This window comes from Chiroxiphia lanceolata, chromosome 24 (assembly GCF_009829145.1).
Source record: "Chiroxiphia lanceolata isolate bChiLan1 chromosome 24, bChiLan1.pri, whole genome shotgun sequence".
NCBI classification, from domain to species: domain Eukaryota; kingdom Metazoa; phylum Chordata; class Aves; order Passeriformes; family Pipridae; genus Chiroxiphia; species Chiroxiphia lanceolata.
Window position 1 is genome coordinate 763423 of NC_045660.1, and position 16988 is coordinate 780410.

General features: G+C 55.0%; 1 protein-coding gene across 3 annotated transcripts in view; it reads right to left on the bottom strand.

Moving 5' to 3' along the window:
• Positions 1–1254: 1254 nt before the first annotated feature.
• Positions 1255–16988, bottom strand: part of SCMH1 (Scm polycomb group protein homolog 1) — a 71248-nt gene continuing 55514 nt past the window's right edge. The window contains exons 9-12 of one of the 3 annotated variants that reach the window (XM_032710044.1): positions 11802–11933; positions 6027–6227; positions 4878–5020; positions 1255–3054 (exon numbers count right to left, since the gene is read on the bottom strand). In XM_032710044.1, coding sequence (XP_032565935.1) covers positions 2929–3054; positions 4878–5020; positions 6027–6227; positions 11802–11933 — 602 coding nt within the window. In that variant the 3' untranslated portion in view covers positions 1255–2928. The remainder of the gene's footprint in view (positions 3055–4877; positions 5021–6026; positions 6228–11801; positions 11934–16988) is intronic. The other 2 variants (XM_032710045.1, XM_032710046.1) reach the window with 2 other exon arrangements.

A 16988-nucleotide genomic window follows, 5' to 3' on the forward strand; every position in this document is an offset into this window, starting at 1 on the left:
GGGGAGGGTCGGCCCATGGCAACCCCCGGGGCACGGGCAGTGCACCAGGGGGTGGAGGCTCTGCTTTGGTGCCCACCCTGAGCTGCTGCATTTTAGCTCCTGCACTGGGCAGGCAACAAAAACGAGCATTGAAAGTCGAAGATGCAGTGAAATGTTGCAAATAAATTTGGCCTCTGTAGGGCTGTTTCAAGGTCTTGGGAGTTTGGTGGCTGTGGGACCTGGCCACGGCACCGCTGTGCCCCAACAGCACCGTCCCTTTCAGCCCCAAACACGGTTGGGTCCAGCTGCCTCCCAGGCTCTGCTGCCGGGGCTGTGGGGGGGTGGGGCCGGAACCCTGCACTGTGACAGCAGCCCCAGGGGTGAATTTGGGCCGGAGGCACCTCAACAGGGACCCCGGGGTGCCCAGCAAGCCCTGAGGCTGCAGGAGAGACCCGGGGCTTCTGCCCCCTCACCTGGGGCTGGACCAGCCAAGACATTTCCAGCACCCACCTCGCTGTCCCTCCCTCCAGCAGCCCCTCAGGGCTGTTCCAGGTGCTGCAGGCGTTAGCTCGAGCTGGGACACAAACCCCGGCTTAGCACATGGGGTGAGACCCCCCCTCCCCGGCCGCGGTGCTGTGGGGGAGCAGCCCCTGGGGTGGGCGGGCCGGGCCCCCTCGGCCTCTGCCCCTCCCGTGGGACGGAGCAGCCCCCGAGGCCCACAGGGGCTCTGGGCCGACCTGCCCCAGTGTGGGGTCTGGGCCATGGCACTGCTCTTTTGGGGAGCAAGGTGGGGGCTCAGAGCTCATCGGCCCCCCCTTCTCCTCCCTGTCCGGCTGCAGGGGCTGTTTGCCCAACCCGGTGCCTGAGGGCTGAGCTGTGCTGGCAGTGAAGGCTTCAGGGGCTCGGCCGGGGCTGCTCCTGCCCCAACACCCCCTTCAAGCTTCAGGCAGGGACGAGGAGTCGCAGAAGCCTCTGTCAGCACGGGCAGCACCGCGAAGAGCAAGAGGGGGGTCAGGCTGGGGGGGATGAGAGGGGCTGGGAAGAGATCGGGAGGGCGCGATGGATGTCATCCCATCGCCACCCTGCGAGTGCCTCCGCTTCCCTCAGCCCCAGAGGAAGGGCAGGGCAGGGAGGGTAGGGCCGGGCAGGGCAGGCAGGGAGCCGCGGGTCTGTCCTGCACCAGCACCCGCCTGTCCCTGCGCTTCCCCCATGGCAGGTGCCTGCAGGAACCACTGCAGGGCCCAGCCCAGCGCTCAGTGCACAAACAGCAGGGAGGAACTTGGTATCCTTTTATTTATAAACAGATCAACGTAAAATAAGTGCAGAGGAAAGCACTGGCTGACCCTGCCAGGCCCTGGGTGCAGCGGGACCAGCGCGGGTCACACCAAGGGGTGTCCCAGGCCCAGCACGGGCTACGCTCTGTGACAAAAAGCCTTTTGCCTTCTCATTACTTTGGACGTTGGGGTATTTTTTTTTTTTTTGCAACTTTGCCCCTTAGGGGTAAACCTGACCCAGTGCAAGAGCCTGGAGGGTTGGTCACCGCGGGGGCCCATCCTGCTGCTGGCCAGGGCCCTCGAGGTGGCGGGGGGGCTGAGCCGCGGCTCTGGATGCAGAGGGTGAGCTGAGGGCAGGAGGAGGAAGTGCTTGGAGTGGAGATCACGTCCCAGCCCTTTGGTCACTGCAGGGGAGCGTGAGCACGGGCGGGTCCGTGCTGGGGGTGTGTGGGGACACAATGGGGTCAGCCCCGCCTGCCCCACCAGCCCTGCCCTGACTTGGGGGTCTGGGCAGCCCCTGCCCCGCAGGCAGCCCCGAGCTGGCACTGCTGCCCCGGGGACACGGCGCTGGCACAGCCGGTGGCCTCCACACTCCTCGTGCAGCTGCAGGAACGTGTCTGGGACCGCGGGAACCGCTCAAGTGCCATCAAAAATAAATACATTAAACTGCCTGAGACCAACAGGGGCACCGGGTAGGACAAAGCCCTCACAGGAAGAGCAACATCCGGACGGGTCACCACCCCGGGATCCTCTGGGCAGACCCAACACCCTCTCACACGCTGAGCTGGGACGGACCAAAACTCTGGGAGGAGCGGAAGTGCCCCTGGGAAGACAAACCTTGGCAGCTCTGGCTAAAAATCACCAAGAGTTGCAAGTTCAACATAGGTAGAAAATCATCTCATCGTTTTAAACACACAACTCCTTAGTAAAAAAAAAATTCCCAAAGAGAAAATTAAAAAAAAAAAAAGGCGAGAAGTATCAGCCGAGTCCTGCAGCATCCAGGCAGCCTCCAACACGTGTCAAGGGCACCCAGCCCCGCTCCTCGGCTCTCCCAGCGCACTCCAAGCTCCCAGCCAGTGCCGTGTGGCCTTTCCAGTCTGGAATAAATATGGAAGCTTTCATCCCTGGCCTGGTGTGCCCAGCTGGAGCCGGGTCTGAAGCCAGGGGCAGGCAGAGCTGAGGGGGGTGAGTGGCCCCGGGGCTCCCCCCGGTGTGGCAGAAGGGGCTGAGGCGGTGGATGCTCCGAGCTCACCGTGCTGCCGCAGGGCACAGTCGGGGCACGGCTCCGCTGCAGCCCCCCCAGTGTCTGCCCCAAGCAGGCGAGAGGGAGGAGGTGGTGCCAGTGCCCAGTCCCCACAGACACTGCCCAGAGCTGCTGCTCCATCCCGGGGAAGCAGGACCGGGAGCCCACGGAGGAGTGCTGGGAGAGACCCTCTGCTTCCAACAGGGCGCCCATGGCTCGAGTCTGGCGTGAAGCCCAACTGTGCCGGACTCCTCCTGCTGGGAGCGGGGGCAGCGGGACCCGGGGAGGGCCGGGCTGTCGGCGAGGTGTCCGTCTCTCTGTCTGTCTGTCTGCGGTGTAAATGGGGTGTGTGCATGCGAACCTGTCGGCAGGTGAGCGCGGGTGGGGGTGGCCAGGAGCGGAGCTTCCAGGATCTGTCCTGCCAATGTCCTCTCAGAACTTGCCTTGCTTTAGCTTGTCGATGTGGTAAGTGAGCTTCAGGGCTGGCCCCAGCTTCAGCCCCATGTACTTCATCATCATGTCGCTCCGCAGCAGGAGCAGGGCCTTCCCGTCGATCTCCTGCAAGGAGGAACCAACAGCGCTTGTGACGCCCCTGGAAGCCCCTCCCTGCCCGCTGAGCCAGGACAACGGGCAGCAGCATCCCAGCAGGGACATCTCAGCATGGACAGAACTGCATCCACCCTGCTCCAGCACAGGCCTCAGCCCCAGACCCCACGTGCAGCAGGAAATCTGCTGGGTGATCAACATCCAGGTGCCTTGGCCAGAGGGGCAGCAAATCCTGAAGGGAGGTGGGGAGGGAGGAAAAGGGAGGTTTTGCTGACAGGGGAATGACGGAGGCAGGGGAGCAGTGGTTCGTTCCAGGGCACTGTCACCCCAGCACAGGAGCAATGGTGACAACAGCCCTGCCATGACACAGCCCTGAGTCACGGATGAAGATGGAGGTGAAGGAACAGACCCTGAAACTCAAAGAGTCTGCACTCTGTGACTGGATATTATGAAAAATTTCTTCCCTGAAAGGGTGGTCAGGTACTGGCACAGGTTGCCCAGGGCAGTGGTGAAATCACCATCCCTGAAAGTGTTCAAAACCATGTGGATGTGGCACTTGGGGACATGGTTTAGTGGTGACCTTGGCAGGGCTGGGGTCTTATTGGACTCTATGAGCTCAGAGGCTCTTCCAACCTGAATGATTCTGGGATTCTATTCTGTGTTTCTGGAGTTCACAGCACAGTCCCAGCCACTGGCAGAGAGTGGTGAAGCTCCTCATCCCCAGCAGGGCTGATTCCAACACAGCAGCTTCCAAAGCAGCCGATGCTTTACAGCAGAGTCCAGGTGTGTCCCACCTGAGGCTCAGGAAGGGATGGATCATGAGCTCAGAATAACTAGAGAACAACTCTGTCCTTGGCATCTGCAAGTGGAAGTCTCACAGTCCTTTTCAGTGCTCCTTTCCATGACCCAGTCCAGGCTGGGGCCAGAGCTTTGCTATTGGACAGTTTTCCATGAAAAAATGTTAATGGACTTATAAAAGAAAAATAAAAATCACCACCTCAAACAACAGAATGTCCTGCCCTATGTCAATGCCCAGTTAGATTTCAGCCTGATGAGATCTCCAGGGATCTCCAGTACCAGGTTGGATCTGGTTTTCCCTTCTGCAGATAAAAGCAAGGTTCTCCCCAGGACCTCCAATCCAGGGCACTTCCCACCCTTGGCAGCTTTTGCATAATTAAAACAAACATTTTTCAATTACTGGTGGTTCTAAAATAGAGCTAATTAAAAAAAGGAGTGTTGTGTCAGCACAGCCCAGAGCAGGATGCAGCACTGGGTGTTTGCTCCCAGGGCTCTTCCGACTTCCCAAGCAGCACCAGATAGAACATGGACTCAATCAAAACGCAGAGGGAAGACAGTTCTGGCAGGAATCAGGACATGGAGCTGCCAAACCTCTTGTAGCTTTAATGGTACAAACTCCATGCTGTGTCTGCAGCTGTTTTATACTTACAGATGTGCACAAGGAGCAGAGCCTTAGGGGACTCCCTGCTATAGGAAACGGAGTTGAGCAGCGATGCACTCCATGAATCCCACTTGGAATGTGCTTCTTGACAGGAGAAATTTGCCATGAGGTGAGTATTAGGCTCCAGGGTGAGCAGGGTTTGTGTTCTCAGCACTGAGATTCAAAGCTGCCAGGTCTGCCCCTGAAGGGGTCTGAGTGAGGATCCCAATCCCGGACAGGGGATGAGCAGGATTTATGAGGATATTTTTATTAAGCACAGAACTCCAGCTGGTCCAAAGTGCTGCCATTTTCTGACTCTCCTGCGTTTTCCTTGTGTGCTGTTTTGCCCCCCCCCCACGTGACACACACGTGTTTGCCCACAGCCAGAGGCACTCACGTGCTTTCGGAAGAGGTCGGCGTGGGGGCCCAGCTGCGGGTCGGACTCGCGGATGAACTGCATCACCTCCTCCACCGACCAGGATGAGGGGTCGCGGCCGCTCAGCCGGGACACGTCCCGGGGGCCCAGGTACCTGTCGGAGCCTGCGGGTGCAGACAGGGCTGTTATTCCAGTGGCCCACGGTTACTGACCCTCAACCCACTGCTCAGCCTCCTCTCCCACAGCGAGGGCAGAGACACAGCAAGGATCACATCCCAGTCAGGCCCCACATCCCTGCAGCGCAGGTCTGGCACGGAAGCCTTATTCCCTCTCCTTTTCAGGGCAGCCTTCTATACTGAGCCCTTTTCCTCTCCCTCAACCACAATTTCCCCTTGTTTGCCCCCCCATTCCCACTCCTCCTTGACTATCAGCTGACAGCTCCCACCTCTGCAGAACACCCTTCCCACTCCCACGTCTCTCCTCACACACAGTTCCTCCTCCACTCCCAACACCTTTAGCACATTTAACACAGCAAAGCTGGTTTAAGTTTTCATTTTCTGACAGATTGAGCCCACAGGTGATATCCTGTGGTCCTGAAGCACGACCTGAGCTGACACAAGTCCTGTTCCCAACATTCTGACATCGGCACAGCCCCTTGTCCCAGCTCTGCCCTCACACGCAGGTTGGGGGGAGGCACCAGCAGCCTGAGCTTTTGAGAGGCTTTTATTGACACCATGTACCCAAAATCACACTTTTTGCAACCTGATGTGCTGATATGCTGTACTGACCAGCTCAGCTCTCCTGCCCCGCTCCCTCCACACAGACAAGTGCTGTTCACACATCCCACCCTCCCAGCCTCCCCAGGCAGCTCTCGACTCCCTGGCCATTCCCAATCCATCCTCACGGACCCAGATGCCCATCTGTCACTTGGACACAGTTCAGCTCCTGCCTGCCCTTCCTCTCCACTGACCTCCAGGTCCCCCTGGTCACCAGCCACAGGAGCAGTGTCACTGTCAACACTGCCACCCGCCCAGGTGCCACCAAACCTCACAGAGCTGGGGGGCTGTGCAGAGCCCAGGCTGGTACTTGCTGAAGTCAGAAAGGTGTAACTGGAATTAGGAAGGCCCTCTATTGCCATTGTGCAGCTGCAGGGCTGTTCTGAGCTCTTACCCCCAGAGCTAGGCCTGCGTAGGGCAGAGGTGCCCTGGCTGAGGCTCGAGGGTTGGTGCAGGTGCCTGTATCCTGGCAGGCGACAGTCTCTGGAGCTCCTGCTGTGGCTGGAGGAATTGACAGAGTTCAAGGCAGAGTCCATAGGGTCCAGGCGAGGCTCCAAGGGCCCTGGGAGGCCATCTCCCAGGACAAAGGTTTCACCTGGAACGCACCAAGCTGCAGTCAGTGCACCCGAACCCCATGGCCCGACGCTCCTGCTCGGGGGCAGAACTGCAGCACTCACTTGGCTTTGACCCCTCTCACTGGTCTCCTCCACAGCACAGGGATCAAACCAGGCACTGCCTGGTGTTCACCTGGCAAACGCCAGTCCAACTAGTGGGCAGTGACAATGGTTGGTGCCCAGACTGAGGCAGCAGCTCCTCTGCTCGTGCCACCACCAGCTCTGGCCCCGCCCTGTGCCCTGACGGCCCTGGACCCCTCCGTGGTAGGGCAGGCCTGCTCCATCTGGATGCCAACAGACACAGGACTCACACTCCCTGAGCAGGGAGGGAAGGGGAGGTTCCCTGGGGGATCACACACTGCACACCCTCAGCATCAGCGTGCAAGGGACTGGCCCCGGCGGTTGGGATTGGGGTGGGGGACACGCGGGATCCCGGAGGGCAGCACCACATGCAGGGCAGGAGGGGCTGCACTGTCATGGCAGGGTAACGCATGCACTGTCATGGCCAGGCAATGCTCCCATGTCACGCTGGTCCTCCAGCCCCAAAAGCAACATGCTGGTGACCAGCTGCTCATGCCTCCTGACCTCCTGCCCTTTTCCAGCCTAACCATGTCGGAGACCAACTCCCTGTGCTGGCACATGCCCAGGAGGGACTGGGCTGAGGGTTCTCCCCATGCAGGGTCCCAGGGCAACAGCAGCTTCCTCACCTTCCTCACCATTGAATTTCCAGCTGTTGGTGGCACTATTGGGATAGAAAGGCTGAGGAGACTATCCAGGGTTGTATCTGAGCCAGGAAGACATGCCTCTGCTGTTACGCTGTGACAGCATCACCTCAGGGCCATGTGTCTGTAGGTTTTACTATGGCACAACCAAGTCTCAGCCCACGTGGCCCTTAGGCCTCCTGAGTCATCCTTCAAATACCTGCATTCTTTCCTAGGAATTACCTGGCAAGTTCCTGCACCGAGGAGGAAAGCAGCTCCCACACTGAGGGGCAGGGCCAGTGCACTCCGGGGCCAGCACCCCTGGCCAAGGCTGGGGCTGGGGCTGGAGCTCCCCTACCAGGGTCTGCAGAGACCCCGAGAGCAGCTCACAGCCCTGAGCTGCTGCCACTCCAACACACAGCAGGTGACAAGGGGCAAGAATCCTGAGTCACTGCTCTGGCCAGGCCCTGGGTCTGCTCCCTGGGGCTTCCCAGACCACAGGAGCAGCAGCTGAGAAGCCAGCGCAGCAAAGCTGTGCTGAGCTGGGTTGGTGGTGAGGGTGCAGAGTCGATACTGCAGCCTGCGAGATCCAAAAGCTGTTGAGATTTTCCCAAATTCCCTGCTGACATGCCAGGTTCCAGGGAAGGGAGGTGCAGAGCCTGAGCCTAACCCTGAGTGCTGCTGACACAGGGTCCCACCCGACTGGAGCAGCCTCTCCTGAAGGCACCTTATTTGCTGTGGTTTCTATGAACTATGGGACTGTTCTGTGAGCTGGGGTCCTCTGGTCTCAGTGTTCTGCTGTCTGTGTTTCAGCAGAGATCCCAGAGCCAGTTCAGCTGGAAATATCCAGTCCTGACCTTCCAGAGCTTCAGGTCATAAGGGTATGGATTGGGAACCCCCCTTGTCTGGCTGTTGGCCAGTTTGGTGAGGCCAGTGGGAGGTTATCACCTGGGTAACTGCTGTTTTTCCACCTCGGGGGCTTTGTCACTCTGCACTTGAGGCACTGCTGCCTTTTTTTCCTTTTAGGTCTCTGGGACATGCCTAAAAACAGCAGCACAGCCCTGCAGTCTCACTAGAAACTGCTGGTGGTAAGACTGTACCCCCCTCTGGTGACCCGTCCTGTGTCACTCACTTCCCACACGGGCAGGTGTGTTCTCACCTGCTCTCAGTGCATAAAGGGTGGTTTTCTGACTCATGGCTTTTCCTGAATAACTGTGAACCCCTCCTGCACTCCCAGCATCCCATTTCAGCTCCAAGCTGGACACAAAGCCAGAACACAGTGGCTGCTCTGGCCCAGGGGTGGGTGGAGATCCCCTGCTCAGCCAGACCCACCACTGGCTATCCTGTACACCAGGGGGTCTCCACTGGAGCTGCTTCTGAGGAACTACACTTGGTCTCCTCTTCAACAGGACAGTTCTGCTTAAACCCCAAACGACTTCCCATTAAACATCTGGGAGAGGGTGCTGTCTGACTGCCAGGGAAGGGCAGAGGCAAGAGAGGGGGCAGTGGGCACAGCCCTGTGCACTGCCACAGGACAGGCTGTGGGCATGGAAACAGCTCCATGCTGCACATCTCCAGCCTCCAAGGGAACACAGCCCCCCTGAGGTGACACACAGCTTCAGGAAGCCCCAGGACACTCACCCAGATGTGCTGGGTCAGGCACACCTGTCTCTAACTGCTCCCTAGGACCCCAAAGCTCTCCCCACTGTTAGCAGAAGGCCCAGTTTGGGAGGTTGGGAGAGCACATGCACAGGTTCATGTTGGTGCCATGCTGAGGATCCAAAACTCAACCCCAGAAAATACTTCACTCAACAGTCAACACACTGTTGTTATCCTGATGGGAATGTGATGCATTCTGCAAATATGTGATCCTGTTCTCACAGGAACTGTGATCACACACCCAGAGGCCATGGGTGAGGCCAGGCCTGGGGGCACCACGTTGCTTTGCCAGGAGGTGGAAGTGAAGGTGCATACTGACCCCCAGGTTCCCTATCCCAGCTCAGGGCAGTACTTGGCTGGGCTGCGAACTTTGCAGCAGAGCTGGAGGCTTCCTGGCAGGGGCAATGCAAGAGAGATTGAGGGTCTTCTTAAAAATACAAGTACACAGAGAACTGCTGAGATGAACTGACACCTCTAGGAAGGGGAGAGGGAGATGAGGCAAGAGGGCAATGATTACTGTCCCTGTGAGTCATCTGCAGCAGAAAACATGCTCCCGGGCATGGGCAGGGCAAGACTGTGCTCAGGCATGATCTAGGATCCTTCACCCTCCACAGCCAGCATTGAAGGAGGGAGGAGGTGGTCGATTCTTAGGCAGATTTCCCTACACCAACTGCTAGAGTTAACTAAAGGCTGGCAGTTGGCACATTGTAGGGAAACACACCACAATTAGTGGCGGAGAGGCAGGGAGCAGATAATTAAAGTTTAATTAAACAAATAGTGCTACAGACTCAACAGTGCCATTTTACTGCTAAAACACAGGAGTTTGGCCACAAGCACAAATCTGATTTGCACAACTACTGAACACCCACTGCTTCCAGCAAATGCTGGGCTGTGAAGGCAGGTCCCCACTGGGCTGGGACTGCAGCGTTTCAGCAAAAAGCAACACAAATGCCACTGGATGCAAGAGGAAAACAATGTAAGAGGTGAGAACCCCTCCTCGTCTCACTGCTTTGCCAAAGGCATGGTGAATGGGATATCCCACTGCTGCTCACAGCCTTCCATTTGGCAAACTGGGAAGTGTTCAGGGGCTGCTGTCTGTCACTCTGCTGAAGCCAGAGTTCAGCTCCATGAGAAGATGTACCTTCTTGCTCAAGAAATATTCAATATCCAAGGATTTCAGGTGCATATTCTTAAAATATATCCTCTGAAATGCAAGTATTCCTGTCTGCACTTCAATTTCCTGGTGGAGGAGGACATATTCATTTCAGCTTTTAGCTATGGGATAAGAATGAATTTCTAGGTGGAATCTGGAACTGCACCTCATTCCTCCCTGCTTGGACCAAGCACAGAACCAGCCCAAGCTGCTGCAGGAAGGTCACACACTGACAGGATCACCCCCCTCATACACAGACACGCTTTCTGCCCACTTGTCTGTGTTTTTCTGGAAGGGCTTGGAGTATATTGCATCCAGATGGCACAACCCATTCAAAGGCCAAGGGATAACTGAACAGACTTTGAAGCAGACCAAGAATCAATCTTGTAGACAATCTAATGTAGATTCTTCCTTGGAATTACCCATAATGGAAGCCTTCTCTATTCACTGACAATACAGAGTGTGCAATATTCACCACCAAGCTAAGGCACCTGAACCTTTGGAGCAGACCAGCACTTCCAGAACAGGCTGAACTGTGTGTCCCGCCTGCTGGGGGAGGAGGACGGGCTGGGCCATGCTAATAGTACCTCAGTGCAGTGGCTGATGGATCAGAGGGGAATGGCAAAGAGACCAGCATGGATGTGTATTCGGAGGTGAAAAACAGAAGGGGCCTCAGGGAACAGTTTCTGACTTGTCAGTGTGCTGGAATAGATGAGACAGTCCCCACATATCACCTTGGGTTTCGTTTCATCTCTATGACAAACCTACAGTTGTTCTTACTGTAGATACTGAGGCCACTAAAAACTGTCTGCCACAGAATCACAGACTGGTTTGGGTTGGAAGGGACTTTAAAGCTCATCTCATTCCACTCCCCCGCCATGGGAAGGGACACCTTCCACTAGCCCAGGTTGCTCCAAGCCCTGTCCAAACCGGTCTTGGACACTTCCAGGGATGGGGCAGCCCCAGCTTCTCTGGGAAACAGGGTGCAAGTTCAGAGCAGCTGTGCTTAGTGACAGGGTCACAGGACACAGTGATGGATGGAGACCAAAATCACCCACAGGGATGGCAGGCTGGGCACTCACACCTGGGATCAGCAACCCCAGCAGAACCAGGGAGACGGGGATTCTAAAGGGACAGCAACAGAGCACGAAGCCATTGAACTGTGAGCCCACCCAGGAGTCTCCAGCACTTTTTCAGGGATATATTACAAAGAACTGTGATTAACACCTTGGTAGATTTCACCATCCATTAATTAAAGGGCCTCAGTAAGATTAAATCTCCAGTCTGCATTATGGAGGGTTTGCAGTTCAGAACAAAAGTGGAAGTATTTTTACTGAAGGTTGCTCAGTTCAGGGAGTCCTCCAGCTACTTGGACCTCCTGGAAATGTCCCACCTGCACATGCAAGGGACCCCTGTGGATCAGACAGCAAAGAGGACATTCCAGTAGCTGCTGTTGGGAACGTGTGGGCCCAGCACAACAGTGGTATTCCAAGGGACTCTGTGGGAAGCAGCAGCAGGATGTGAATGATCTGGCTGAGCCAGTGGAGCACATGCCAGTGAGACCCCCCAGCTCTTTCAGGGAGGACTGTGAGGAACAAGATGAGATCCTGGGAAAGGGTAGCAGGTTCCTGGCTGCCCAGCTGCACATCAGCATCTGTACAACACACCCCAGCAAACCCTGAGGGAACAAGCCAGGGCAGACTGACTGGAGCAGCTGGGCAGTTTAAGGATGTTAACGCCATGCGTGGCTACAGAAGCCAAACCACGGGTGATTAAACCCCAAATTACATGGTATGAGAGGATGACTATCAGGGTTAGAAGGAATTCCCACTGCATTCCACATGCCTTACGCATCCGTGTGGGGAACCCGTCTCACCACAGAGCAGTTCCCTTCCCTCTGGAACATCAGGCACAACCCATGCCAGGGACAAGCAAAGCAGCTCCCTGAAGCTGTGGCTCAGTCTGGCACGGCAGAGGTGACCCTGCTGAGCCAGGATAGGGCACTGTGAACAGCCAGCTTTGGGAAGAGACGCTGTGCTCACCTTCCAAAGGGTGACGGTCATTCTTTGGTAACTTGGGGGAGAGAGGAGCAGTGTATGGAGGGGAATCTTGGGAATAGCGCTTTGTACCCCGGCCTGGTCCCTGCAGAGAGCCGTCTAACGAACTGCTTCTGTCTAGGAAAAGAGAACAAGCCCTATTTAGGAGTGGAGATGCCCTGGAAAATTCAGTCTTGCCAGAGTCCCTTGAGCTCTGCGTGCATCGCCAGCCCTGCTCAAGCTGCAACTCAGAACATCTGAGAGGGCTCAACAAGTGTTAGAGAAAAAGGGTGGCGAGAAACCTAACAAAGAATCTTAGCCACATTTTGCCATATTTTACCCCAAATATCACCCCTAGTTGACTTAATTCCATTTCTCCTCATTCTACCCCTTGGCTCATCCCACACAATTCCTGCTCATCCCACTGTTCACCTTTCAGATGCACGTAACCCTTGGACAATTGGCAAACAACCCTGGGATGACTTACACACCCTCTGTGCCACACACAGTGCTGGATTAAACCCCACTCCAGTTTGCAATCTTCCCCCCAGTGCACCCCCCAGCTGTGGCTGCTGCTCTTCTCCAAGCACACCGCAAGGATGGGGCTCTCTGTGCCGCGCGGGGCACGCGGGATGTCGGGATGGGCTGGGACAGCTCCTTGTACACACAGTGTTGGTGGGTGGATGGACACAGAATGGAAGTGCCAACACTGATGAGGACAGAGCCAGGTGAGCGACACAGGGGGTGGCAGACCATGTCCCAGCTGAGGTGACCCTCCAGCTGCCCTCTGTCCACATGGGCCACCGGCTCCCAGGCCCCTTCCAGTGAGCCCCCAGCACTGCACGCTGGGCACAGAGGGGTGGAATGGCACAGACATGTGCCGGGAGCCAACATCAGCCCAGAGCAGCCCCCAGAACTGGCACAGGGTGCGGGAGGGGGGACGGGCACGGCGGGGACTGACACCAAGGGGATGCATCACACCCAACACACGGAGGGACAGGCGGGTGGGAAGCCCCAGACGGGCACAGCTGAGCTGATTAAGGCGAAACACAAAGGTAGAGAACAGGACCTGTTGTATCAATATCCTTCAGGGAAAGGAAAGACAAGCTGCTTGCCCTGGCACTCCATGTGAGTACGACCAAAAATCACTGTGACATTGTTAAAAAGACAAATTCCATCCTCAGGACAAATCCCTGTAAGAAACATTTACTGCCCAGCAGAGATGGGAACAAATGCTCTTGGTAATGTCTCTGGATATCCCTGTGTCACCCAACCTTCTTCATCCAACAGCCACAGAACCACAACACAAGGTGAGGCTTTGGAAAGGTTTCATCAGGTTTTGGTTTGGGTTATTTTTTTAAAGTGGTTGATGTTAAAAGTCATGCAAACACAGAAGGTCAGGCTGCAGAAGACAATTCAGCAATCAGAAGTGAGGTTGGTGTAAGTTCATGAAAGGATAAACCAAAAATAGAATTTTGGTTTTAAAGGACAAATTTTAAGAAAATAAAGAAATGGAGTAACATCCAGAGCTGCACTCAGCAGATCATCGGGGCAAAAAAGAAAGTACCTTCAGTTCAAAGGTGCCATAAACGTCATGAATGTGAATCATCAGAGAGGGAATAATCTGAGAAGGAAGGACCCCAAATCTCAGTGGACAAACGCTCACTTTGAGAAGGATGCTGAGAACAAGCAGATCATTTAGTGGGAAAAAAAGGCCCTGCTCAGCACAGAGCTGTGCACCTCAGAGCACAGGGAGTGCAGGGAGGAAGGGAGGCTTTGAACTCATCCTGTGTTTTGAGACAGTGCAAAGGCAAAGACAGGCCTGTGCTTCAGCTACAGAAGGAACGAGCACAGGGGAACAGAGCGAGGGGACACTGTGCACAAAGGTAAGGGTGAAGAGAAAAGGAAAGCAGGTTGTCCTTGCCTGCAGATGATGGGACAGTTGTGAAGGGTATTTCACATCCCCGACTCGGGAGCCTGGTGGGAGGAAGAGAAGCCCACCTGCCCATGCTTGCATGGTGCTGTGGGCCACCCCAAGGCCATGGGATGGACACCTTCACAGGCAGCCAGAGTCACTCACCTCATCCTGTCAGGCCAAAGTCACTCCAGGCTCCCATTCTGGGACACTGTGCCTTGCACTGATGGCACTGGCACCTCCTCCCTGGCTGCAGAGCACACCTACACACCTGGTTCAGGTGTTGCTCCATCTGTGAAACCCACCTGCACTCAGTGCATTTCAAGCTGAAAGAGGGTAGATTTAGACTGAATATCAGGAAGCAATTCTTCCCTGTGAGGCCCTGGCACAGGTTGCCCAGAGAAGCTGTGGCTGCCCCAGCCCTGCAAGTGTCCAAGGCCAGGTTGGATGGGGCCTGGAGCAACCTGGGCTAGTGGAAGGTGTCCCTTCCCATGGCAGGGGGTGGAATGAGAGGAGCCTTAATGTCCCTTCCAACCCAAACCATTCTGGGATTCACTTCCATCTGCAGCCAGGCTGAACACTGGGGCAGGGCTCAGAGGATAAAAGAAACAGGATAGGAATGAAAATATCCACCACTGACTAAGTCAACTGAATGTTCTCAAACCAGGGACGTGAGGGCGCAGAGGAAGCCAATGATGGTGCACCTGAAACTCTGCAAACTCAGCAAATTGTAACAGAACTCAGCGACACACTGCTCAGAGTGACTGGAGATGTGGTGCCAACATTTAAAACAGAAGGTGAATGATTTTGGCAACAAAATGCCCATGTGTGACCTCAGCAGCACCGCAAGGCTTGTGGTAGGCTGTGAAGGAAAGGGCAGGGAAAATCCACATGGTACATAGCATGGCAGGTGTCCATCAGCAGACTGACCCAACAGCCTCCCTACTATGGGGAAATCCTGATCTGTCACATGAGGGAACAGAGGTCAGTCTCATTTCCCTGGAATTCAGCAGATGTCAGATACAGAGAACCACCGGCCGAGACTGAGAACATGAATTACCAGAAGCCTTGTTCTATGCACAGAAATCTGATTTGAGAGGAAAGGCAATTGGCAGCACTGAGTGACACATAAGGCTGGGGAGTAACTGCCAATGAATCTGCTTGAAGATCATTCTTGAACCCAGTGTCATTTAGTATTTTTATTTAAACCTTTGACAGAAATTTTAGAGATTTACTGATGAAATCTGCTGATGTCTTCCCATGTCAGGCCAGTCAATGTAGCATTTGTAATTAGGCAGAATGAAGAACCAGTCAGGAGGTAAATCCAGCAGCCAAATGAAGATGTGCACTTGAAACACTGTCCCATGAGCTGGGAACCAGCAGGTGACAACAGCGGATGAGAAGAACAAGGTACGTGACCAGGACAGGCTGGTCATCGTCTGTTACAAGGACACACTGACTGAAAGTGGCTGTAGAGAGATTTCTTGTGACCATGGTGGTGACAGTGCTGTGGCACCAGCTCCCCACGAGCTCCTCCCCAGAGGGCTGGGTGGTACTCTGGTAACCCCATGAAGTTTAAGTCAAACCAACACTGGCTGAGGAGAGCAGAGAGCAGCCAAAAGGTGAGTTCCCCAGAGGGATACAACTGCTTTCCAACTACTTCCAGAAGAAAGAGATCCAAGTTGAGCTAAAAGACAATGTTAAGACCAGGAGACACAAATACCAAGTTGCCCAAGAATAAATTTTGGCTGGAAACTACAATATAGTTTCTAAATACTCAGCAAAAAACCTTGGAGCAGCTTCTAGTGGAAGAGCAAAATCTGTAACTCCAGAGTTAGTCAAAGCAACCCCATGTGCTGTGGTGCCTGTAACAGCAGGACCCAGGGCTCAGGGGGCCAGAAGGTCCCTCCAGTCCTGTGTTTTCAGATGGCTCCAGGGTAGATCTACCCATTCAGAACATTTCCCAGCCCAGGCACAGCAACCAGCTTCCTGAATCCTTGCAAACTACTGTTCCTGATGTACAACTCGACCTGTTTTCCCCTTGTTTCCATGACCATGCCTTACTTGGTAAGACAGAATGGCAGGACACAGCTGACCCAAGGGCTGCTGCAGACCTTCCTTCTGCCCCAAGCACACACACCAATTCTCCACAGCAGCCCCAGGGGTGCTCCTGGAAAGCCAGTTTGTTCTGGGAACTGAAAGCAGCTCCCAGCCCTACCCAGTGGCTGTTTACTGGAAGAACCAGCCCCATCCAATACATTCCCATCCTGCAGAGGAAGCAAGGCAGGACATGCAGAGCTGAAGGTGAGACCATGGCACCTTGACACTTGGCATGATTTCAGGATGTACAACTGCACTCTCATTCCTCCGTGACCAGCCCAAACCTCCCAAAATCGCCGGTACTGTTTCTCTGCCCTCACCAGAAGCCACTGTAATGTGTAGATAGTTATGTTTATCATCTTCTTTCAGGTGCCTGAGAAAGGTGTTAGATGACCAGATGACCAACGAGCTCTGAGACATCAGTATGAACTGCAGGACTAAGTGCTGTCACTTCTCTAGACTGTGGTTAATTTTTCTTTAACCCCTGCAACCATTCAAGAGTTCAGGATGGGCATTGTGTCAGAACTGGTGCTCTTCCTGAGCTTCCCTGAATTCTGATTTACACTTCTCCACCCTGCCTGGCAGCCCAGCTCTTGGCAGAGCTACCACTGACCTCTCTGAGAGGCTGGAAACCCTGTGTGTGAGCTACAGGATGCTCTCATCCATGCCCACACCTGAGTCCTCTCCCTCCCACTCTGGTTTTGCTCTATCTCTCAACAACAGGGTATCTCCACACTGAAACATGGAGATTTCTTCTATTTGAGGGTTCCCCAAGGGGCAATCTCCACTCCCAGTAACTGATCATGCTGCTCCTGTCCTTGCATTTCCTACAGCTCCTCACAGCACAGCACAGCTCCCTGCTCCTGGCACTGCTGGCTCCAGCACGGCTCTGCTCAGCCATGGAGAAAGCAGAGGATCATCCTCGCTCTCTAGACTCTCTCTAAAGATCCTCTTGCTCATCCCCTCCCAGAGGCTGTTTTGTGAGGTGCAATGAACAAAGCACTGTGGCATTTGGCTGTTGCCCCTGCACCTCATGCTTAGCAACTTAAACAGTTCTTCCTAAGTGCTCATCCTTTTACATTCCAAACTCTTGCTTTTCTTGTCAGAGCCATAATTATCCAAAGGATTAACTTTGGAAAGACCTCAAAGAACACAATAGCTATTTGCTGACTGGGGAG